The sequence below is a fragment of the Eptatretus burgeri genome, chromosome 13 (genome assembly GCF_056783735.1).
Source record: "Eptatretus burgeri isolate ZD-2024b chromosome 13, Ebu_testis_v1, whole genome shotgun sequence".
Taxonomy (NCBI): domain Eukaryota; kingdom Metazoa; phylum Chordata; class Myxini; order Myxiniformes; family Myxinidae; genus Eptatretus; species Eptatretus burgeri.
In genome coordinates this window covers 59,349,924-59,374,596 of record NC_140973.1, presented here as the reverse complement: position 1 = coordinate 59,374,596, position 24,673 = coordinate 59,349,924, and the positions used below count along the sequence as shown (strand labels likewise).

At 46.0% G+C, this 24,673-nt stretch overlaps 1 protein-coding gene across 4 annotated transcripts in view; it reads right to left on the bottom strand.

The window, feature by feature from the left end:
- Positions 1 to 24,673, bottom strand: part of TMEM131 (transmembrane protein 131) — a 211,876-nt gene that overhangs the window by 142,324 nt on the left and 44,879 nt on the right. For all 4 annotated transcript variants that reach the window (XM_085852639.1, XM_085852640.1, XM_085852641.1 and 1 more), the window contains 2 exons: positions 5,194 to 5,317; positions 4,746 to 4,862 (listed from right to left, as the gene is read on the bottom strand). In XM_085852639.1, the coding sequence (XP_085708765.1) occupies positions 4,746 to 4,862; positions 5,194 to 5,317 (241 nt within the window). The remainder of the gene's footprint in view (positions 1 to 4,745; positions 4,863 to 5,193; positions 5,318 to 24,673) is intronic.

Genomic DNA, 24,673 nt, shown 5'->3' with positions numbered 1-24,673 from the left:
TATATATATATATATATATATATATATATATATATATATATATATATATATATATATATATATATATATATATATATATATATATATATATATATATATATATATATTGTTGCGGATTCGCGCCCGCCGGCGTACGAGCGGCCACGTAACTCGAATCGCGGCACGTCGCCCACCGGACGGACAATCCCGTCGTGACCCTCTCGGACTAACGCCGGGAACTAGTCACGGGTGGGCCTTTCGGCCTCACCACGATCGTGCCAATCGGCCCCCCGCGTGGGATAGGGTTGCTCGCCAAATTCGACCTACCTAAGTACCCACACGGAGGGTAGACCGGGCGATCGCACCTCGCCGCAGGTCGACTTTGGACACGGGCCACTTTAAGCGACCCGTTCCGTACTATCGGGATAACCGAGCGGTGTTATCGTCAACCTCGACGGTTCGATTAATTATTGGGCGTATTTAGCCCACGACCAACCCTTTACGTGAAGTAAGATGGAGATTCAATAAAGGAAAAGACGAAGCGAAACGGGAAAAACAGTTCAACATAAAGCACATTTATTCCGCGGCAAACGGAAAGCACACATATACAATTATACACCAAAAGCAAATGTAAAAGTAGAAGAAGCACACAATTCTGCACAAAAAGCAAATGTAACAATGCAGATCTACTACCGACTACCGAGCACACGGCAACACTTATACAATTTTACTTCACAGACGGCGCCGACAACACACATACTCAAAGCAAAAGAAAAAGGAAGGGGCCACCCTCAACGATGAGGGGGGCAGACGGGCCTGGGGCCGAGACCGCGTCGAGCCTACCCGTCTGGTGATGAGCCGCAAAATGGCGGTGGCGCCCCGACTCCGCGGGCCTCGCTGGCACTGCCTGGAATGGGGTGGGAACGGGGCCCCCTTCTCACACTATCTCAGCGCGGGGGGAAAACAGGAGGGGGTTGTTGATGCTCGGGGGAATGAGGATATCTCGCTGGCTTGGGTCCCGCGACGAGCGTCTCCACCGCGACCTCGGTCGCGTTACCGGCCTCCCCTCTCCGCAGCTCCCCGACTCTGACACGAGCGCCCTCTCGACTGCCTTCGCCGCCGCCACAACTCTCCACTCTTCTTAACTCCGTCCAACTGCGTCCAACTGCTTTCCTCTTCTCAGAAACTCTCAACTCTTTCCAACTCAACTGCCAACTCTTCCCAACTCAACTACTTTTTTGGCGAGCGAACGCGGCCCTTTATAGCCCCCGGGGCTTCGCTCCTTCACCTTCGACCCTTCACCTCTGGCTGGCTCCCCATTGGACAGAGGAAAAGTGGGCGTGAATGATTTTTGATCCGCGAATCTGCATATAGCGATTATACTCCGACGCACCTGGAGGCGGGGCCAAATCGCCCCACGCTCGCTGATAGGACGGAACAGAAGTGGGTGTGAATCATTCTTGATCCGATTTCTTCGGAAAGGCTGGTGTTTTGCACCCGCTGCTCGGTGCGTGCCCTGCACGAGTCCAGGATCGGCGTCCACAAGTGGCGCGGGAATGGCGGTGATGCGATGGTTGCGAGAGCGAGATGTGACGGTAAAGGTCGTGGCTGTTGGCGTTGTTGTTGTTGTCAAGCGGAGTTGCGGTTGGTGGTTGTTGTGTGATGGCTGTTGAGACGTGGTTGGTGGTGGTTGTGGTGGTAGTAATGGCGGCTGGTCCAAAATAAAGATAGTAAAAGAAAAACGGCTATCCTGAAGGGTCGCAGCCCGAATGAATGACATTTATTCCCTCTAAACAACGGGTTTGGGCCTAACTACACATATACTTACAGAGATATCTCACCTACGGGACCTGAATGGTGGTTTGCGAATTTCGTCAACCACAACAATATCTCTATCTCTCTCACTCTCTCTCACACACACACACACACACACACACACACACACACACACACACACACACACACACACACACACACACACACACACACACACACACACACACACACCTCAAATGTAGCTTATCAATCACAGCAGTTGCTTTGCTTTTAACCAGGGGTTTCCAACATATGGTACGCGTACCACAGGTGGTACATTTGGACTTTCTCGGTGGTACGCAGCGTGGTATGCGGCAGCGTGGTTTTTTATTTTTAACGCAGTTGTTATTTTACTTCTCTCTCATGCAGCTTGTGCACAGTAATTAAATTTATATCGAAAGCGGCTGTACACTGACAGCTGTTTGTTATCGGCCATTGTGCACAAGTCTTATTATTCGTTTTGTCTCTACATGCCACACTGTCATCATTGCTTATTGCCCGGCTTATTGTTACCGTTATCGTTCACCAGCATCATGTCAATGCGAAAATATTCGGAGAGTTATCTCAAGTTTGGCTTCACTTCCATCCAAAAAGGTGAATTAGAAGCTCGACAGTGTGTGATTTGTGGAAAAGTTCTCGGCAATCAATCAATGAAGCCAAGTCTATTGAAGCGCCATTTTGATTCTGTTCATCCTGAACACAGCGACAAGGACCATGATTTTTTTCGTCGGAAGGAAAATACCATGAAAAGAGCACGCTTCGACGGCAGCGGCAGTTTTCAACAGCAGTCCACGGCAGTCGTAACGGCATCCGACTTCGTTGCACTGCGAATTGCAGAACAGAAAAAACCTCACCGTCGGTGAAAGCTTCATTCTTCCCACCACAAAGGATATCGTACGTCTCATGCTGGAAGAACAAAGCGCCAAGAAACTCAATTCTCTTTCGTTGTCAAACAACAGTTCAGAGGCGCATTGAAGAAATGTCAACCAATATTCGTGACCAGGTGGTGGCAGAAATCAAGGCATCTCCATGCGGATTTTCTATGCAATTGGATGAGTCAATTGACGTGGCAAATTGTGCCCAACTGTTCGCGTTCGTTCGGTATGTGCATAAAGCCAAGTTCAAGGATGAAATACTATTTTGCCGCCCGCTTAAAACCACAACGAAAGCAAAGGACATTTTCGAAGAGGTGTCTTCAGTCTTTGATCAAGTTGGGCTGTCATGGGTTGACCTGAAAGGCTGTACTACAGATGGTGCTCCAGCTATGTTGGGGTGCAGATCAGGTTTCCAAATGCTTGTGAAGGCAGTTGCCCCTGAAGTGCGCGGCCTACACTGTACGATCCACCGCCACGCACTCGCAGCCAAGGCGCTCCCCAAGCCATTGACTGACGTTCTCTCAACCATGATCAAAATTGTGAACCATGTGAAATCCCAGGCTCTCAAGTCGCGACTTTTCAATAAACTTTGCGAGGATTTCGACTCCGACCATAAAGTTCTCTTATTCCACACTGAGGTGAGATGGTTATCCCATGGAAATATGGCAGAGCGCGTGTTTGAACTGCGAGCTGAGCTTCGTGAATTCTTCGAAAAAGATGGAAAACCAAAGACTGTCGATTTCGTCGCTGCTTTGAACGACCCCGACTGAGCATTGCACCTGGCTTGTTTGGTCGACATTTTCTCGCAGTTAAATGCCCTGAACAAGTCTCTTCAGGGGACTGGCACGATTATCATTGACTTCATAGACAAGGTCAAGGGATTTCAGGAAAAACTCCATCTGTGGAAGACGAATGTCGAAGCGGGAGTGGTGGTCATGTTTTCTTGCACGGCCGATATTCTTCAGAAGCGTGAAAAGAATCCCCCAAGGGAGTTCATACAACTGGTAAAAGATCACCTCGCTTCTTTGGATGAGGAATTAAATTCCTATTTTCCGGATCTCAAGGAACTGGATCTGAAAATGATTCGCAACCCATTTCGCATGAATGCATTGGATTTGCCACCTGGAACAGGACTGCAGGAAAGCTTGATTGATCTCCAGAACGACTCCACAGCCTGAGATCAGTTTGACGAGATGAATCTTGCGGACTTCTAGTGTGGAATGTTGGGGTCTTACCCTAAGCAAGCTGCCCTGGCTGTTCATTCGCTCATAGTATTCCCATCTACATGGCTGTGTGAAGCTGGATTCTCGTCAGTCGTTATTCTAAAAACAAAACAAAAATCCCAACTGGATGTTGAACATGATGTTCGGTGCGCTTTATCCAAAACAAAGCCTGACATCGACCTGCTTGTGAGCAAGAAGCAGGCTCACCATCCCATTGACTGGGCATTTTACACAATCAAATAGGTACTTTACTGTATCATTCTTTTGTTCAGATCAGATTGCTTAATGTCATAGTTGTGAATTGTTAGTATTGTTTAACTCCCCATTGTCGTATCCGTATCGCAAATAAACACTATTTTAGGTGAATTTTGGTACAGTGGTACTCGGTGGGACCACAAACATGTGAAATGGTAACCTAGTAAAAAAAGGTTGGGAACCCCTACTTTAAACAACAACATTTTCAACACAAACACAAATAGTAATTATAATAAAAGCAAGAATGTGCATTTTCCTCCATTAAAAAAAAACAAAAGAGCATGATTGATCAGCAACAGCTGTCCCTGCTAGAAAACTAATTATGATTGAAGAATAAACCATGCCATACAAAGCGGTGGGAAATCGACAAACTGCATGTTACACAAAAATAAAGAAAAATATTCTGAGAATCAAAATCATGAACAAGATTCAGTCTCATTAACAAAAAAAAGAAAAAAAGTGTGGACCATGCAGGTTGTAGAGGCAAAATGACTTCTTTTATTCCTTCCTGGCAAGTTACTCAGGTTATCGTGCACCTGTCACTGAAGAATGTGAACTATAGATCGTGTATGTGTATTATATACTTCAACTCACACACCTGGTATGTAAACGCCCCATGTCTGGACGTATTAATAAATAATGTATTCTCAACGTTCCCAACCACTCGAGCAAGAAACACAACGTCAAACGACGTATTTCCTCCAGGTGGGATTACCTACGGGGGAGGGAAAAGGTCAATAAGACAGATGCGATGAATGCTCATGCATTTTGTTACAACCACAGCAGCCATGCTCAAAGTACAGTGCAATCTTCTCATGAAAAGGTGATGTCATTTACAAAGGAAGGTGCAAACAAAGGGTGCAATTAAAACGACGTAACTCATCCAAATTCAGATAGTGACTCGATCAATCAACCGGCCCAAAAAAACCTCCTCCATTTTCTCAAAGTATGCGAACATGAAAAGCCACCTTTGACTCCATCTTCTCTGTTTTTTTCAAGCTACAAATAATTACAAAAATGAAGAAAAGAAGAAAAAGAAGCCTTACCCGATTTTGAAAAAAGGACGCATGGAAATGTGATGTGGTAGCAGATATTGACAGCAGCGTTACAGTCTCGTCTGCACTGGGGTTATGTAAATGCACGCTCTCCAATTTTGGCATACCCACTGGCCTGCAGAGCACACAAATCATGTGATGCATTCAGTAAAGCAAACCAAGGCAATGTTTACAACCCCAAGGCAAATTTGTTTAACCAAAGGTGAATTTTTAATTTATGGAGTTCAAGGGGTAGAAAAATAAAAAAATAAAAAGAAAGGAAAAGAACAGGTTAAGACAAAAATAAATACAAGTTGCTTTGAGCAAATTCTGGCACAATATTTACAACTGCTGCCAGATCGGTGAAAAGCAGATCGTGTGATGCCACGTTTGTAGCAGAGCATCGCACAAACCGATTGGAGAATTCAGGTTCTCAAAGGATAAAATGATTGCCAGGCATGCAATCAATGTGCGAGATGAGAGAAGCCGAAAACTAACAAGGCCACGTTTGCCCATGTGTAGAAATCGTTTTGAATCCGAATCGGAGCCTGTAACGCGCACCGACCAAGCCAGCTGTTGTATGACATGACATGCTCCAAATTATTTACAGATCTTACAGGTGTAAATACACGTTTAAAGGTCATCAAGGTTTTTTTTTTTTTTTAAAGGGAAAAGGAGGACAAATCAGGACAGTTGAATGTACAATAACCCCAAATGAATGACTTCAGCTTTAATTGCACATTTTTTAATACTCCTCCAGTCAATCATGGAAATCTCATCAATATGGAAAACTATAACAACCATTCAGCTCTTCCAATAGAGCACAAGCAGTTCGATTGAGAGATTTGTTTGCAGACACCAAAGAGTACACCAATAAGTGGTTCATTGCCAAAGCTATTTACAACAGGAAGAATGAGCCACAATTAAGAAATAAATCTGGCAAATGATCGTTAGCAATATATGATAGCATCAGAGTGAGGCCCGATCACAAATGAAGCAGTGCAAAGCAGATGAAAACAAACAAACAAGTGAATTACAAGGTTCACAATGATGGGAAAAATTGCTTAAAAAGGCCAGGATAGTACATCGAACAGGAAGTCGGTGCATAAAACCAGGGTGCTTGCAGCAATGTCAGTTGTTCTTGACTGCAGGACAACGACAGCATCCAGAATCGTGATGCCACCTTCCTAATTGCCTTCATGAGTGTGCTATACATTTAAACAGTGACAGCAAGGTTCATGTCAATTGCACGCATGTGCAAACACGGAATACCACCATCAGAAAGAACACCCTTCCGTATCGCAAGCAAAGTCACACAAGCAATTTGGGATAATTGCTGGGAAGTTACAGTTTGTCAAATAAATTTCCAAACATAGCGAAGCTCCTCGTTTGTACACACTCTTGCGAATATGTCTTTGGAGCACACTTCAAAGACCGGTCAGACAAAGCCACAAAGTACCTGCGTTTGAGTCAGGTTGGGAATGGATTGGAGGATCGCATCCAGGGCGACGAATAGTAAAATGCGCCGTTCCTCGGATGGACATCGAACCGGGTGCCTCGTCTGCTCATATTAGTTAGTCGACGTTAAAAATCCCACCTTCTCTTTCACCAAATGGCGAGGTTTCGACACAGCAGCCTGAACAAATTACAAACTCCTGCTCTACGCTGCAAGTAGCAAGTAGTCTGTTCTTTTGGGTCTCCTTTGAAATTGGACATTAATTGATTTCGATTGAAAACAGCACGTTAAAATTAATATAATATAAACCGGATAAATCAAGGAAAACCAGAAACCTGGATATAGATTGATCAATACAAACCAGATATTTCTCATCGATAGGATATTCCTTTGAAACCAGGTTACATCACATGCCATCTCAAGAGTGTGGTTGCAGTACGGGTGCAGCTCATACACGCGGGTGTTTGCACATCCCATGGGAATGGCCATCTTCGACACCGAAGGGCAACCATAACCATAAAACGAATAATTTCTTTCCAGCTACAAAATAGCAATGTGTAAAGGATAAATCAAAATGTAAACAGACAGGTTAAGAGTTGAGCAAATGCAGTCAATTGTTTCTGGGATGTATGAGACTATTAAAGGGTGGGCTTCACCTGCCAGAATACGATTATCCATCAGTAAAGCCATGCATCACATATCTCGAATAAAATGGAACGTTACAAATGGTTCGTTAACCAGACGATGTCGTTATTGTACATGGTAGATATTCATTTTCAGTCCAATTTAACAAGCGTGTTGTGTTTACCATTTTTATTTATTCGTATGTTGCCTGTGGCTGCTTGGCTGCATCTTCTCCTGGGGGTGCGGCTGTGCTGCTGATACAATGCCCCCGTTACCAGTAAGCTGGAACTCATTTCACCGACCTCAGAAGGATGACAGGCTGAGTCAACCGTCCTGAACTCAAGATCCCAAGATCTTAAACATATGTATATATATATATATTGTTGTGGTTACCAGATTCGCAAACCACCATTCAGGTCCCTTAGGTGAGGTATCTCGGTAAGTGCATGTGTAGTTAGGCCCAAACCCGTTGTCTAGTGGGAATACATGTCATTTATACGTGCTGCGACTCTTCAGGATAGCCGTTTTTTCTTTTACTATCTTTATTTTGGACCAACCGCCATGATCACAACCACAACATCAACCACCGACCACAACCACCGCTTCACCACAACCGCCACGACCTTCACGCACACCTCACAACCGTAGCATCGCCACCGTTCTTGCCCCGCTGTGGGTACCGGTGTTGGACTCATGCAGAACGCGCGTCGAACAGCGTGTACAAAACCACGGATTTTCTGCTTCAAAAACGGATCCAAAACGACACACGCCCACTTTTTGCCGTCCAATCGGTGAGGGAGGGGCGAGTGGCCCGCCCCCAGGAGCGATCGATATATGCAAATTTGTGGATCAAAAAGCCTTCACGCCCACTTTTTCTCGGGCCAATGGGGAGCGAGTTGAAAGGTCAAGGGAGGGGTCAAAGGCGAAGTTACGGGGGGGGATAAAGGACGGTGTTCGTCAGTCAAAGGAGTAGTAAAAGTCGGGAACGAGGCGAAGGGAGTCGGAACAGAGAGTCAAGACTTCGCGGGCGGTGGAGCTGCTCGTCGTGTGCGTTGAAGTCGGAACGGAGGGGACGAGCTGTGGAGAGGCGGCGAGGGGCGAACGAGGGGGTGCTCGCGTCGTGCAGGGAGCTGCACCCCTGGGAGGGCCGGCAGCGCGACCTGGCCGAGGTGGAGCGCTCGTCGCGCACATAATAAAGATCCTCTATACCCCGAGCATCAGCAACCCCTCCTGTTTCCCCCCGCGCTGAGATAGTGCGACCAAGGGGCCCCGTTCCCACCCCTGCCAGGCACTGTCCCACGAGGCCCGCGGGTTGCGGGGGCCATCGCCGCTCCGCGTCTCATCACCAGACGGGTAGGCCCGACCAGGTCTCGGCCCCAGGCCTACCTCATTCTTGAGGGTATTTCTTTTCCTTGGTTTTGGGTATGTGTTGTCGGCGCACGTCTGTGAAGTAGAATTGTGTAAGTGTTGCCGTGTGCTCGGTAGTCGGTATTAGCTCTGCACTGTGTTTTCACTTTTATGTTTGCTTTTTGTGTAAATGGAATTGTGTTTTCTTTTTTTGTGTGCATTTGGTGGAATTGTATTTGTGTGTTTTTCCGTGTTTCGCGAATAAATCTGCTTTATTGTTGAACTGTCTCCGCTTCGCTTCGTCTTTTCCCCCATTGAATCCCCATGTTGCTTCACGTAAAGGGTTGGTAGTGGGCTGAGTACGCCCGATAGTTAATCGAACCGTCGAGGTGGACGATAACACCGCTCGGTTATTCTGATAGTACGGAACGGGTCGCTTAAGTGGCCCCGTGTCCGAAGTCGACCTGCGGCGAGTGCGATCGCCCGGTCTACCCTCCGCGTGGGTACTTAGGTAGTTCGAATTTGGCGAGCAACCCTATCCACGCGGGGGCTGATTGGCTCGATCGCGGTGAGACCGAAAGGTCCACCCGTGACTGGTTCCGGCGTTAGTCCGAGAGGGTCACGACTGGATTGTCCGTCCGGTGGGCGACGTGCCGCGATTCGAGTTACGTGGCCGTTCGCACGCCGGCGGGCGCGAAAACCGCAACACTGGTGTCAGGTCGTGCGATACAAATTCATCGCCACTCCTCGCGGCACTGGTATCGGAGAACAGGAGAAAGCGGGCTCTCCTGTCTCCGGCTAAATTTACGGGAATCGGTCCAGGGGTGAGAGAAGCGACCCCGATTCCCTCCAAATTTCGAGCGAGCTAAATTAACCCTTCACGAGAAGCAAGATGGCGTCTCCAAGGCGAGCGGGAGCCGGGGGGTATAACAAATGTATATGTGTAATAATGTAGAGTCCAGGGCCCAGGATGGAATCCCCGAGCAGGAAATGTTGATTGTGCAGGAACACGGACTCGCCCAACTGAACCCAGGGCCCGAGGTGGGTGCGCCCGCGGCGTATGACACCTCCCCCTCTCCACCAAAACCCTTCCCCAACCCTTGCCGAAACTGCTCAGCTGAGTGCATCCAACATGGCCCAGCTATGCGCCATGCTGGCGGCAATGAACGAAAAGATGAATGCGAAAATGATCGAAAAAATGGATGCAAACACAAATGAAATGAAAAACGAAATGAAAGGCATGAACGAAAAAGATGGATACAAATACAAATGAAGTGAAAACGACGATGGATGCGAATACACAGCAAATAAACGGAATGGAAGCAAACATGAAAGAAGAGATGAAAGAGCTACGGGGTGAGACGCAGAACATGGGCCGATGCCTGCAGGCGGGCATGAAGGCAGTGACCAGGGAGCTGGGAATGGCGACTCCACGTGTGGGAGCAAACGAGCTGGGTGGGGGTGCAACGGCTGACAGGCCCGCGGTGGAGGCGGGTGAAAAAAAATGGTCGTGGAACGTGTTGCGCGAGGGTCGTGACGATGACCGAAAGGGAAAAATTAAATGGGGAGACCAAAATGTGTGAGACGAGACACGAGGTGACGACAACAGAAATAATAGTTGAGACAAGGGAGGTAAAGGGTGAAGAGTTGGCAGAGACACGGGAGATGGGAACGATAGAGGGAAGACTACACGATGAAGACGGGGTAAGTGACGCACACACACACACGGAGGTAGTGGAGGACAACGGGGGTGAGCTCGCGGAGCGTGTAGGGACCCGGTGCGAGCAGCGGGATGGCCTCCTCCAGGAACGAGGGGAGGGAGTATGCCCCCTTGAGGCGAGTCACGACCAGGTGAGTTCGGTCGTGTTTTGCGAGGTTGAGGGGACGGGTGCTGTGGACGGGTGCACGGAGAGCTTGGGGGGTATAGAGGCCCCGGAGACCCTTGTGGGGACACGAATCCCCAGTATGGTTGTCCCTGTGTGTGTGGTGCAAGGTGTGAGTGCGTCCCCGTGTGTGGAAGCGACCCCGTGTGTGAATGGTGAGGTGGCGATTGTGCCAGGGTGCGTGCTTCCCAAAACGGCCAGTGTGAGTGAGGCACCGCGGGTTAGTGCCCCCGCGTGTGTGGATGAAACGGCCAGTGTGGATGAGGCACGGAGTGCGAGTGAGGCACCGCGGGTGAGTGCCCCCGCGTGTGTGAGTGAGGCACGGAGTATGGATGAGACACCGCGGTTGAGTGCCCCCGCGTGTGTGGATGAGGCACCGCGGTTAAGTGCCCCCGCGTGTGTGAGTGAGGCACGGAGTATGGATGAGACACCGCGGTTGAGTGCCCCCGCGTGTGTGGATGAGGCACCGCGGTTAAGTGCCCCCGCGTGTATGAGTGAGGCACGGTGTGTGGATGAGGCACCGCGGGTGAGTGCCCCCGCGTGTGTAAGTAGTATGGTTTGTGTGAGTGGTGAGGCACCGTGCGTGAGTGAACGGCCGTGTGCAAGGTCGCTGTGTGCCAGGGAGACCGTGTGTGTGAGAGAGCGGTATGAGAGGGAGATGTCGGTTGGCATGCGGGAGCACGCAGCCGCGTCTCCCGGTGTGAATGTGATGGTGTGGACTGTGTGCGTCGTAACACGCAGGAATGCGTGGGTCGAATGGAGACGACGACGGCGACAGAGGAGCGAAAGCCGGGTAGCGGCTGTGGTTGTTTCGAGGACCGTGCCGGGTTCGCCCAGCAGTGAGCACGCGGTTCGTGCTGTGCAACGCACGAGGCCACCACGTGCTCGCTTGCGAGAGTGAAGTCCCGGTCCGGAAACGCCAGCGGTGGATTTGCCGATCCCGCGGACGGACAAAGTTTAGGCAGGTAAACGGATTTGGACCGGATGGGTTCTCCACGCGATCGTGTGTGTTAAGCTCCAACGGGCAAAGCACATGTGTTCGCGTGGGGAACCCCTCGAGACGTGTGGCTTGTGTTTTTTTTTTATGCGCACGGTGACGTCATGGCTGCACGTGTGGTTGGAATCCGGCAGGAGGGGTATCCCGGCCGGATGGTACCGTCCAAGGAGGGACGAGGTGCACGTGCAGCTGCATGACGTCACGGGCAGGTGTAAAGTGCGCGAGCTCTGAGTTGCCGCGCAGGTGCTGCGCATGGAAAAAAAAAAAAAAAAAGCAAGCCTCACTTTCGGGTGTACAGGATTCCTGGGCAAGGGGTGAAAGACCCCCTTACCTGGGCACAGGATGGAAACTAGTTAGGGGGAAGGGTTAGCTTAGCTAGACCGACTTCATGGGGCAGGGGTAAGTCCTCATGGAGTCCGTGGAATGGATTAGTTAGAGGGATTGTAGCCAGATTTAGGTTGGGAAATAAAATGATTTATTTGGAGACCGTGACAGACTTGTGAGTGTGTAGAGGGGACGTAGCTTAGCTACGTAGGTTAAAAGGAACGTGCTACTAGTGTAAGGGATGACGTGGGAGCATGAGTTAGTTAGGGGAGGTAGTTAGAAGGATGGCAGAGTTCAGTGGTGTGTGTGTTGAAGAGTTGGTGAGTTGGGAGGTGAGTACATGATGAGTGAGTGAGGCCAGCGGGTCTGTGTGAGTGGAGTGAATGGGGAATGCATGGTGCGATGAGTGATTGGGGGGAGGAGTTACTCCCGCCCAAGGGACCCCGGGGTCAGTATAAAGTGAGTTAGGGGGTTAGTCAAATTGAAAAATGGAGGTCGTTTTGTTGTTGGTGGGAAAGTAGGCTCGAGACCCATTTGGAGGGGTGCAGGAGCCCTGTTGACGGGCTTGGGAGCGTGGCTGCGAAAGGTGAGTATCGCTGAGTGGGTACCCGGGCACCAGGCTGGTCGGCCGCGGTAGGCCAAGGGCCCATGGGGGGCCGGGATAGAGTAGTGGGCACGGGTGCGCCTGCTTGGTGTGGGGGCCCGGGGCGCCATTGGCCGCGTGGGCAGCATTGTGGGCTCGGGTGACCCTCGGCAGCGGGCCCGGGAGGCCGGCCTGCCACGTGTGCGTTTCAGGGGAGGTGCCATGGGGGCACTCCCCGGTGTTAGGGAGCTGGTAGGCTCGGAGGCAGTGTAGTGCCCGGGGTGCCATAGCGGGAGATTCGGCAGAGGGTCGTGCCTGCCAAAGGGAGCCACGTGTCCCAGCCAGGAGACCGTGTGAGGGCACGGAGAGAAAATTGGGGGCGAGGCCCGAAATTGTGAGGACACCAACACAGGCGACGGGAATCTGGGTTGTTAGAACCAATAGTTTAAGCGAGAGGCGCTTGTTGAAGCCCGGGGTAGTTTAACAGTTAAATGGATAGGGTAGATTAGGAAGTGTACATGCCCCTCCGCACCATCCATCCCTCGCTGTCGTTGTGGGCCGCTGGACCCACTTTGGGTTAGATCGCCGAACTCTGGGGAGGCCATTCTGAGGCTTCGTTGGGCCTCGACACAGGACGTTAGCTCTCCCTTGTTCCCCTCCGGGAAGGAACGTAGGGGTTCGGAGTACGCAGGGTGACAGGATAGGTTAGCCGAACAAAGACGATAAAGGGGGTTAGGGGACGATTTATAGTGGGGAAGTAAAAATAAAAAAAATAAAAATAAAAAAATAAGTTGGGGCTAAATTGGTTTTTCACAAATTAAGGGAGTGGGTATGTACAGTGACAGGCAAAGGCGATAGGTTGGGAGGGAGACGGGTAGGTAGGTCCGAGCCCGCCTTCCAAGTGGCCAGCACCACCGCACTCCCTCCACCAACTTCCACTGACGGCAAAAGCTGGCCAGCTTCATCTGCTGGCTGTGTTACTGCAAGGCCTGTGCCGGCCAGTTCATCTGCTGGCTGTTTTTCTTCGAGGCCTGTGCCGGCCAGTTCATCTGCCGGCTGTGTTTGCCTGCAACGGTCTTCTTCTGCGGGCTGTGTTTGCCTGCAGCGGCCTCCTTCTTCTGCGGGCTGTGTTTGCCTGCTCACCTTTGCCATGCCATGCCCACTGCCCACGTTCACCAGCCCCGTTCAATTTTTGCTTTGCCCCCCCCTGTTCATTTCCATGTGCGCCGGGATCGTAAAAGCAACAGTTTGCGGGCTGCGGGGGCTGCCCTGTTGGCAGCTGCAACACGGGCCTGCAGTGGCGGCCCGTGCACCGTGTTTGTGTTCGTGCATCCATTCGTTGTGCTCATTGCGTGTGCCGCTTGGGCTGGCGCGGAGACTGCGTTGTGCAGCCCGGGCGCCGTTGTGGTTCACTGAGTTCAGTTCGGGGGGGAGGGCCTTGGACTGCGTGTGGGCGGCCGGCCGCGTTCCCTGTCACCTGCATTGTTTTGGGCCGGAGACTGCGTGCGGGCAGCCTGGCTCCCTGCTAACTGCTTTCTTTTGCAGAGTTCAATGATCCTGGGCCATGGTTTAGTGTAAAATTTGTAAGTTAAGGTTAAGATGTACTGTAAATATGAGTGCGCCCCCGGCATGTCTGTCTAGCGCCGGCAATTTTATTTAAGTCGTCCGTGTGAGTGAGTTTGTTTAGGTAGTTACGCAGCCCTCAGGTTATTTATTTTGGGGACACGAATACCATGAATGTCGCACTCAGGGATCCGTAGGTAAAATGTACTAGGGGAAAACTACACATGATGGCACACGAAAATTTGACGACTCGGGACGAGTCTGTAAAAAGGAAGGGGTAGTGTTGTGGTTACCAGATTATCGCAAACCACCATTCCAGGTCCCTTAGGTGAGGTATCTCGGTAAGTGCATGTGTAGTTAGGCCCAAACCCGTTGTCTAGTGGGAATACATGTCATTTATACGTGCTGCGACTCTTCCAGGATAGCCGTTTTTCTTTTACTATCTTTATTTTGGACCAACCGCCATGCTCACAACCACAACAGCAACCGCCGGCCACAACCACCGCTTCAACACAACCACCGCTTCACCACAGCCGCCCCGGCCTTCACGCACACCTCACAACCGTAGCATCGCCACCGTTCTTGCCCCGCTGTGGGTACCGGTGTTGGACTCATGCAGAACGCGCGTCGAACAGCGTGTACAAAACCACGGATTTTCTGCTTCAAAACGGATCCAAAACGACACACGCCCACTTTTTGCCGTCCAATCGGTGAGCGAGGGCGGAGTGGCCCCGCCCCCAGGGCGTCGATATATGCAAATTTGTGGATCAAAAGCCTTCACGCCCCACTTTTCTCGGGCCAATGGGGAGCGAGTTGAAAGGTCAAGGGAGGGGTCAGCGAAGTTACGGGGGATAAAAGGACGGTGTTCGTCAGTCAAAGGAGTAGTAAAAGTCGGAGCCGAGGCGAAGGAGTCGGAACAGAGAGTCAAGACTTCGCGGGCGGTGGAGCTGCTCGTCGTGTGCGTTGAAGTCGGAACGGAGGGGACGAGCTGTGGAGGAGAGCGGCGAGGGCGAACGAGGGGTGCTCGCGTCGTGCAGGGAGCTGCACCCCTGGGAGGCCGGCAGCGCGACCTGGCCGAGGTGGAGGCGCTCGTCGCGCACATAATAAAGATCCTCTATACCCCGAGCATCAGCAACCCCTCCTGTTTCCCCCCGCGCTGAGATAGTGCGACCAAGGGGGCCCGTTCCCACCCCCTGCCAGGCACTGTCCACGAGGCCCGCGGGTTGCGGGGCCATCGCCGCTCCGCGTCTCATCACCAGACGGGTAGGCCCGACCAGGTCTCGGCCCCAGGCCTACCTCATTCTTGAGGGTATTTCTTTTCCTTGGTTTTGGGTATGTGTTGTCGGCGCCGTCTGTGAAGTAGAATTGTGTAAGTGTTGCCGTGTGCTCGGTAGTCGGAATTAGCTCTGCACTGTGTTTTCACTTTTATGTTTGCTTTTTGTGTAAATGGAATTGTGTTTTCTTTTTTTGTGTGCATTTGGTGGAATTGTATTTGTGTGCTTTCCGTTCGTCGCGAATAAATGTGCTTTTATTGTTGAACTGTCTCCCCGCTTAGCCGTCTTTTCCCCCATTGAATCCCCATCTTGCTTCACGTAAAGGGTTGGTAGTGGGCTGAGTACGCCCGATAATTAATCGAACCGTCGAGGTCGACGATAACACCGCTCGGTTATTCTGATAGTACGGAGCCGGGTCGCTTAAGTGGCCCGTGTCCGAAGTCGACCTGCGGCGAGGTGCGTCGCCCGGTCTACCCTCCGCGTGGGTACTTAGGTAGTTCGAATTTGGCGAGCAACCCTGTCCCACGCGGGGGCTGATTGGCTCGATCGCGGTGAGACCGAAGGTCCACCCGTGACTGGTTCCCGGCGTTAGTCCGAGAGGGTCACGACTGGATTGTCCGTCCGGTGGGCGACGTGCCGCGATTCGAGTTACGTGGCCGTTCGCACGCCGGCGGGCGCGAAAACCGCAACAATATATATATATATATATATATATATATATATATATATATATATATATATATATATATATATATATAAATATATATATATATAAATATATATATATATAAATATGGGGCTGCAAAAGTAGGTATACAGTAAGGATTATACCAGTATTACCAGTATTATAATAGTGGTGCAAGGATTCATTTAATACAAGGGCAAACAGTTTGAATATTTGAGGGATTAATATGTTTATTATTGATATGTTAATTAACCTCCGCCATCGAAGATCAGAGGTTACTGTTTTCACCCCTTTCTGTTTGTTTGTGAACAGTATTACAGAAAAACTCCTCGACGGATTTCGACGAAAAACTTGGTGGTGCGATGAGGTCTGGTCCAAGGATCATGCCATGAGATTTTGGACTTGCTCCAAAGTCCAATATGGCAACTATGGCAGCCATTTTGAAAAAATATTTGAATTTTTTTTTTTTTGCATTTCTACATGTTATAAGCGATTTCCAACAAAAAAACATGCCAAAATTATATTTGTGGCTGATTTTGGAACTTCAGGTGGATATACCCACGTAAAATCAATTTCTGTCTCAAGGAATCTAGTTATGACGAATGAATTGAGTATGTAAAAGTTAAAAGTAAAAGGGAAAGTTGCAAACTATAACTCTGTGAGCATTGACGACGTCAAATTCAATGAATAGGATATCAGGTTCACTTGAGTGACTTAGCAGTATTGGCGGCAGAGGTTTTGCACTCCACAGAGTGCTCCCCCTCAAGTTATTGGGTATGTTATTATTGATATGCTTGTATAATCAATAAAATACGTTTTGTGCACACGTTTTGTTTTTCATTACTGTATACCTACTTTTGCAGCTATATATATATATATACATATACATATACATATATACATATATATATATATATATATATATATATATATATATATATATATATATACACATGTATGTATCTTCTTCTTCTTTCGGCTGCTCCCGTTAGGGGTCGCCACAGCGGATCATCCGAATGATCCGCATAGTGATTTGGCACATGTTTTATGCCGGATGCCCTTCCTGACGCAACCCTGGTCGCCTCTTATAACACAGGGATATGGTACACCTATTTTAACCGGGGTATACACCGGCTCAGTACACTGGTACTCATTTTGCCGACCTCGGAAAGATGACAGGCTGAGTCAACCCCCTGGTGTATTAATTCAGTGTCCCAACGGGGCTTGAACTCAGGACCTTTTGGATCCCAAGCCGCTGCCCTAACCACTGCGCCAACACCAGGCTTTTTTATATATATATATATATATATATATATATATATATATATATATATATATATATATATATATATATATATATATATATATATACATACATATATACATGCACACACACATATATATATACAGTCATGCGCCACTTAACGAAGGGGTTACGTTCTGAGAAACGCGTTGTCAAGCGACGTCATCGTTGTGCGAACATCATTTTTTTTTTCGTTTTCGTTTTCGAACATCGTACTTACACAAACCCAGACATCTATGCTGTATGGTGTAACCTATTGCTCCTCGGATACAAACCTGTACAGCATGTTACTGTACTGAATACTGTTGGCAATTGTAACACACATCCAAGAGAGACGAAAGACACATTAGATTTACCTTTGTGCTGTTCATGACGGCCATCGGTGTTGTTAGCAGCAGCTTACAATCTCCTCTCGCATCGATTATAGAAAGGTAAATAATTAGCGTTTGGATTTTATAAATACGTAATCATTGCATCGATGTTATAATTTACAAATGAAGAAATGAACACCTGTCAATTGTGACATATTTTTGGAACAGTGCGATTGTTTTAACAACATAAAAAGCTTCACCAAGAATAAACTTGTGTTTCAATGTCGACTAAGAACAACGATTTATTCGCGGAATTCTTCAATTCAAAAGTAATTTACTTGCTCTAAGGTAAACGTGGAAACATTGGTTAAGTTTGAAAGCCGATTTCCTTGAATCCCGATTTAGCACGATAGTTTTTTTTTTTGCGATGACGTTTTATGGACCTCAACGATCGCATTATAACAGGGCCACACTGTCGTTTATTATCATTATGAGGTATTATGTACTGTACAGTGTACATAACTGTATGTGCTATTTTTATACGAGGCTTCATCACTCGGCAATTGGATTTTTTCAGTTCCCTTTTTTTTTTTTTTTTCCCCCCAGAGCTGGCAGATCCGTCGTATATGCGATCCGTCGTTGAGCGGGGCATGACTGTATATATATATATATATATATATATATATATATATATATATATATATATATATATATATACATACATACATACATACATACATACATACATATATACATATATATATATATATATATATATATATATATATATATATATATACATATATACATACATACATACATACATACATATATACATGTATATACACACAAATAAAGAAAGACTCACCCACATTGCTCACCTGTGAATGGAGGGAATAGCCAATCAGCTCTTACCGAATCAACTGAACCCAAGTGGCGAGGATTATATAAATAATTGACCCCTCCCACACTCCTCTAACCGAAGAAACTGCATGTAGGTCTTCTTGGGTTGCTTTTTGCAGTTTCTTTGGTTACAGGAATGTGGGAGGGGTCAATTGTTTATATCATCCTTGCCACCTGGGTTGTTGATTAGGTGAGAGCTGATTGGCTCTTGCCTCCATTCAGAGGTGAGAGATGTGGGTGGGTCATTATTTAAGTGTTGACTATTTTTGACGTTTGCATGTGGTACATGCTTGGGAACCTCATTGGTAAGCATTGCTGTCTGCGATATCGCTGATGATTCGCCAAAAAGTGATGAAACTGATCCGGTAGTTGAGGGGGTGTGTAGCCTTAGGATTCTCATGTGTACTGTGTGAACGTCTTTGTAATTGTTGAGGAACTCTGGGAAGGTTTCGAAACCGTTAGCACTTACCTTGTGTAAGTCTTCCTGGGTTGCTTTATGCAGGCAGCTTCTTCGGCTGGAGGAGTGTGGGAGGAGTCATATATATATATATATATATATATATATATATATATATATATATATATATATATATACATATATATATATATACACATATATATATACACATATATATACATATATATATATATATATATATATATATATATATATATATATATATATATATATATATATATATATATATATATATATATATATATATATATATATATATATATATTGAATAGAAGAAAAGATTTGTATCTCAGGCACCATACTTGAAGATAAAATATGATCGATCACTGGAACGAAAGTTTTAAAGGTCTGACGTTTCAAGCTCTCACTTGAGCCCATAATTGGAGACAGGATTTAAAAAAAAACACATACGGTGCCATTTATACATAACGTTGAGAGATTAATCATCCTGATTAATAACACCTGGATTAACTTATCAATTGACTAATACTCCGAATTGTTTCCTTGATACGTTCTGTGAAAGTGCTCGGTGAGATAAGCACGTGTAGTGTGTTTACAGATGTTTGAGCTGATGACGTAATGCTTGATATGCCAGGTGTAAATCTATGTCAATTAATTGAATTGTCATTTGAATAACAGGCCTTTTCCAGCTGGACGTTCGGTTGTTCGCTTATCCGATCACCTCAGCATCAGTGAAAATGAATTGATCGTCTTGTCCGATGCTGTGCATTGACCTGGGAGAGCGGATCCTTTCTACGTACGGCTAACTGGTGTTTGTGTAGCCTTGTTTTTAGTCTCTTCAATGTCGTGGGCTGCACAGTTGCTGCAATTTATTGTATAAATGACAGAAGAATTGTCCTCCCCACTCAATCGGTCTGTTGGTTGCATGATCCTGCGTTTAATGGTCGCCTCAGGTCTATGTGCGATGCCGACTTCAAACGGGACTAAGAGGTGAGTGGTAGCCTCTGATATGGAAGGGCACACCAGAACTTTGGTTTGAGTTGTGTCGACTCGCCGTTTGCCCTCCTCCGCACACACTTGTTCACAAAACTGTTGGGGAAACCATTTGAACGGAAAAAACTTTCGCAGAAAGTTCCTTTCTTCTTTTTACTACAGTGTTACTACAGTATCTTTTTACTTCCACATTACGACAATGTGTTTCGACCCGTCGGAAAAGGGTTCGCAGGCAGCTTCGCTTATGAGCCACAGGATGGTTACTGCCATAATGCAGAATCTGGCTGGTATTGGTTTGCCTTCCTGTATATCGTTGTCTGCAGCTCCCCAGATTGCCTGGAAACCAAAACATCCAATAATGCCAGCCGTTGATCTGCTTCCTCTTCCATTGGAATTGGATGTCGGGACAGACAGTGTTGAGTTGATTTTTGAAAGTGCGAATCATATCTCGTTGTATGATGATGAACATATCGTCAACATAACGTACCCACAACTTCAGTCAAAAGAGAGCAAACACCAGCAATTCCAGTCGTTACAGCACATCTTCCGCTATGATCCCTGATATTGGTGATCCCGTAGGCATGCCTTTTATGTGTACATAAACTTTGTCGCTGAACGTAAAATACGTTTTCAGGCAAAAGGCAAGCAGTTCCATGAGGTGTGTAATCTTCAGGCCCTTGCCCGGGGTGGAGAGGGGGGCGGGAGGGGTACGCAAATTATCTATGTAAATGTGTATCGTGTAGCACCTCCTCCAGGGTGGGGGAGGGTATTACAAGTGTCCACCATTTACAGTACAGTCGTCCGGCCCCACGCTTTCCAGTACAGTGAGGTGTTTTGAATTATAAGCAGGAGGCATGTTTTTGCTTTATGCACGTAACCTGGGTTATTTATTTTTCCTATACAGAGCTGTCACTTGCCTATACAACACCCAAATAAAGGTACGTGTCAGAAGAACGTGTTGCATGCTTGGAACAAGCTCGGCCGTCGGGCGGGTACTCTGCGAGTCTCGCGAAGAGGCACCAATTTACAGTCAATTAAAGCTCTAATTCTTCATGGAGAGCTACAAGCCACAGAGTTCTCCAAGGATCGATACGTGGACCTCTTCTTTTCCTATTATATGTTAACGATCTTCATACTTCTTCATTACCTCTTTTTCTCTTTGCTGATGATACAACTATCACCGATTCCAATCCGAGTTGTGACGTTTTCATCATTCGTCTTAAAATTGAGCTCCTTAACATTTAATCCTGGTTTGAATCCAACAAACTTTCTATAAATCCCAATAAAACCAAGTATGTTCTTTTGCAAATCCACCAAACCTTTGTCTGACACTATTTCTTCTCTCGACATTGACAATTCTGTCGATATTCTGGTGATGTTAAAATAAAACCTGCTTTTGATTCCAAGCAACCCACTTGCCACGTGTCATGTCAAAATCTCCACCCCCCCAACATGAGGATTGAATTCATCATGTGACTAAAAGAAGTCATGGTGTAGATGTTTATCTTCATCACCATGTGATGAATCCAGAGTGTGTTCAGTTACCAAGTTTCTTGTATGAATATAAAACTGGGTGGGAAACTCACATTTCAGCAGGACAATGATCCGCAACACAAAGCTAAAGCCACACTGGAGTGGCTGAACAAGAAGAAAATAAATGTTCTTGAGTGGTCTAGTACTTCATAACTAACAGACTGATACACCCACCTCGGATCGGTGAGATGGTTTGGAATTCAATGGGACAGTGGAGCCATAAAACAACAACAACAACCATCCAGTGCCAGATCGGCTTGAAGCACAGGTTGCCCATAATGAACATGCAATACACAACATCCCTCCAACAAGGAACATGCAACACACAACCATCCTGACAACAAGGAAAAATATGCAATGCACAACTTTCCCCACAACACGGCACAATATGTAATATACAACTTCCCCACAACAAGGAGGAACCTGCAATATACAATCTTGCTTCAGAGGAAAGTAGAAAATATGTTAATAAATCAAAATACTAGTTTCCACAAAACACGAGAAACAATCAGTTTCCACTAAAGATAAAAAGATAACCAAACTACATGAAGCAAATATCATCGTTACATCAACATTGAATCATGAAAAAAAAGAAAAGGAAGATCAATAACAGAAATTAAAAGAAAGAGAAAAGATAATCATCAAATAAAAGATAAAAGACAGACGACAAAGTGACTGGTTCACAATCAACATGCAGCTTGTCAATGAGACAAGAGCAAAGACAAAAATGTGAATAAAACTTTACACTCCAATGAAATTTCTGCAATTCCAGAACAACACGTCCAAGCAAGCAGCAAGTTAAGAATGTGGGTGAACAAGCTTGAGCTGAACAAAAAAAAACAACATTATAGACTGGTCTCCGATCGCTACTTTCTCCAACATCAACTCATCCTGAGAATTCTTTTAAAGAAACTTGCTCTCCCTCATGCACAGATTTATCCCCTCTCGTCTTCAGTTGTCCTACCCTTCCTCCCGCCCTTGGTTCACTGAAGCTTGTGGCGAGGCAGTTGTCCTGAAACATCTTGCATTTGCCTTATGGAAAGCAAATCTAACTGAGGGTAATCTCAGTTCCTTCCATAATGTTCAGAACAAGTGTGTATCTACCCTCAGGAGAGCCAGAAAAGAACATGTTGCTAATCTCGTGTTTTTTTATTTTATTTTAAAAAATGAAGCAGTATAATGGTTTAAAAGAAAAAGTGAAATATTTCAAATAATTATTAAAAAAAAATAAATAAATAAAAAATAAAAACTTTCTTGTCCACACAATGAGAGTTTGAAAGAAAAACCCCCAAACAGCAAAAATAATGAATCCACCTATTGGAGGCAGGAATGAGGGCCTTATATAAAGTTAAACATCATAAATCTTTTTAAAGTTACGAGAAAGAAAAGAAAGAAAGAATGCTTTATCTTTGGCCTGATAGAAAATGTTAGTAAAAAAAAAAAAAAAAACAACGAACAATGAAAGCTTCGAATTACAAAAAAACCGAGATCGCACGAACATTTCCTATGAGAGGTATAAATGTAATTAAAAAAAAAATCATTTACTGTAATTTAGGGTATCAAGGCCAGGGAACGACAAGGCCGATTTCCGGCCATGGCGGTGCCCCGAAAAAATTGTGAGAAGTCCAGAACTGATATTCGCTGCCGAAAAGTTGACACAAAACGGACTTCAAAAACTTGTGAGGGTAAAGTATTCCAAATTGGAATGGTTCGAACTGCAAAAAAAAAAATTTTCGAATTTCTTTATTCACTCTAATCCATTTCAAGGAATATTCATGATTTTTCCATTTCAAAATAATCTGAAAAAGATAAAGAAACTCAACCAAACAGGATTTTATACACAAAAACGAGGTCCCTTACTACTCTTCTATGTTCCAAGGATTCTAATTTCAGTACTTCCAAACGATCTGGATAAGATAATCCAGCCATTCATGGAATTCTACGCATGAAGGATCGCTGAACACGCTCAATTAAATCAATATATTTAATTAAGCACGGATTCCACACTTCTGTAGCATACTCCAAAAGTGACCGAACGAAGGTGATGAACATTTTCACCAGAAAGTTTCTATCTCTACAACGGAACACTTTAAAAATTAAAGCAGCCATGATGAATGCCTTTTGTGCTATCATTTTGCAGTGTGCACTAAATTTAAGATCGTCCGAAACAATTACGCCCAAATCACGCATACATTTAACCGAGGGAACTGGAAAATCTTGGACTTCATACTGCGTCTTCACATTTCCATGACCGATTTGATGAACGAAGCACTTATTTACTGCGATTCTCAATTGCACATTGTCTGCCCAGCTCATTATTTCTTTCAAATCTTCTTTAAGTTTAACATTTTGCTCGTTTATTGGACATGAAATATATATTTTTGTGTCATCCGCATACAACTTTAAAGAGGCTGTTCACACATTGTTCACAATGTCATTGATATAGATTAAAACAAGTGAAATCCTTCAATACAGCGCGTGTGGTGAATCAAAGGAGTACACTAATGTTAAAATATGCAATTTATGCTTTTTCAGTTGAAAAACAATTAAAAAGTGTACTTAATATTTGAAAAGTAAAAATCTTATTATTGTGATAAGCACCTTTATTTATATAACAGAAGGAATGAAATCATTCGATACAGCGTGGCAGGAGGCCGCAAAAGAATGATTGTAAGTAAATTTCAACTACTAATGCTTGACGAAACACTTGTTTATGGCTAATATTAAAGAGAATTATGACATAAGAAGAACTTAGCCTGGAATCCTCGTGCATAACACTGCCCACACAACACACGTGGTGTCCTTTGACCAATCAGGAGCAGTGCAGTTACAGTATCGTTTCCTTCAGCTCGATTGGTCTTGTCCTGCACATGATGTTTTCGGTTTTTTTTCTCATTCTTGTTGAATCTGAGGAGATTATTTTTTCATTCTTGTTGTAAGTAAATTTCAACTACTAATGCATGACGAAACACTTGTTTATGGCTAATATTAAAGAGAATGATGGCATAAGAAGAACTTTGCTTTCTGCGTTTGGCGCGAAATGCCATGGTGGACGGAAATGACGTCTTTCGTTCGTTCGTTCGTACATGAGGGGAGCGTTTCTTCGTTTTTTTCCGTCAAGCAATAAATTAAATGGTTTTCACCGATATAACATATTAGTTTCACAAATTTCCATTGCAATACTCGGGTATTTCCATCAATTGTCACCATTTCCGTCGAGGTTACGCACTGCATCTACCGGACGGCCGTCATTGGCTGTCTTGAGGCACGTGGG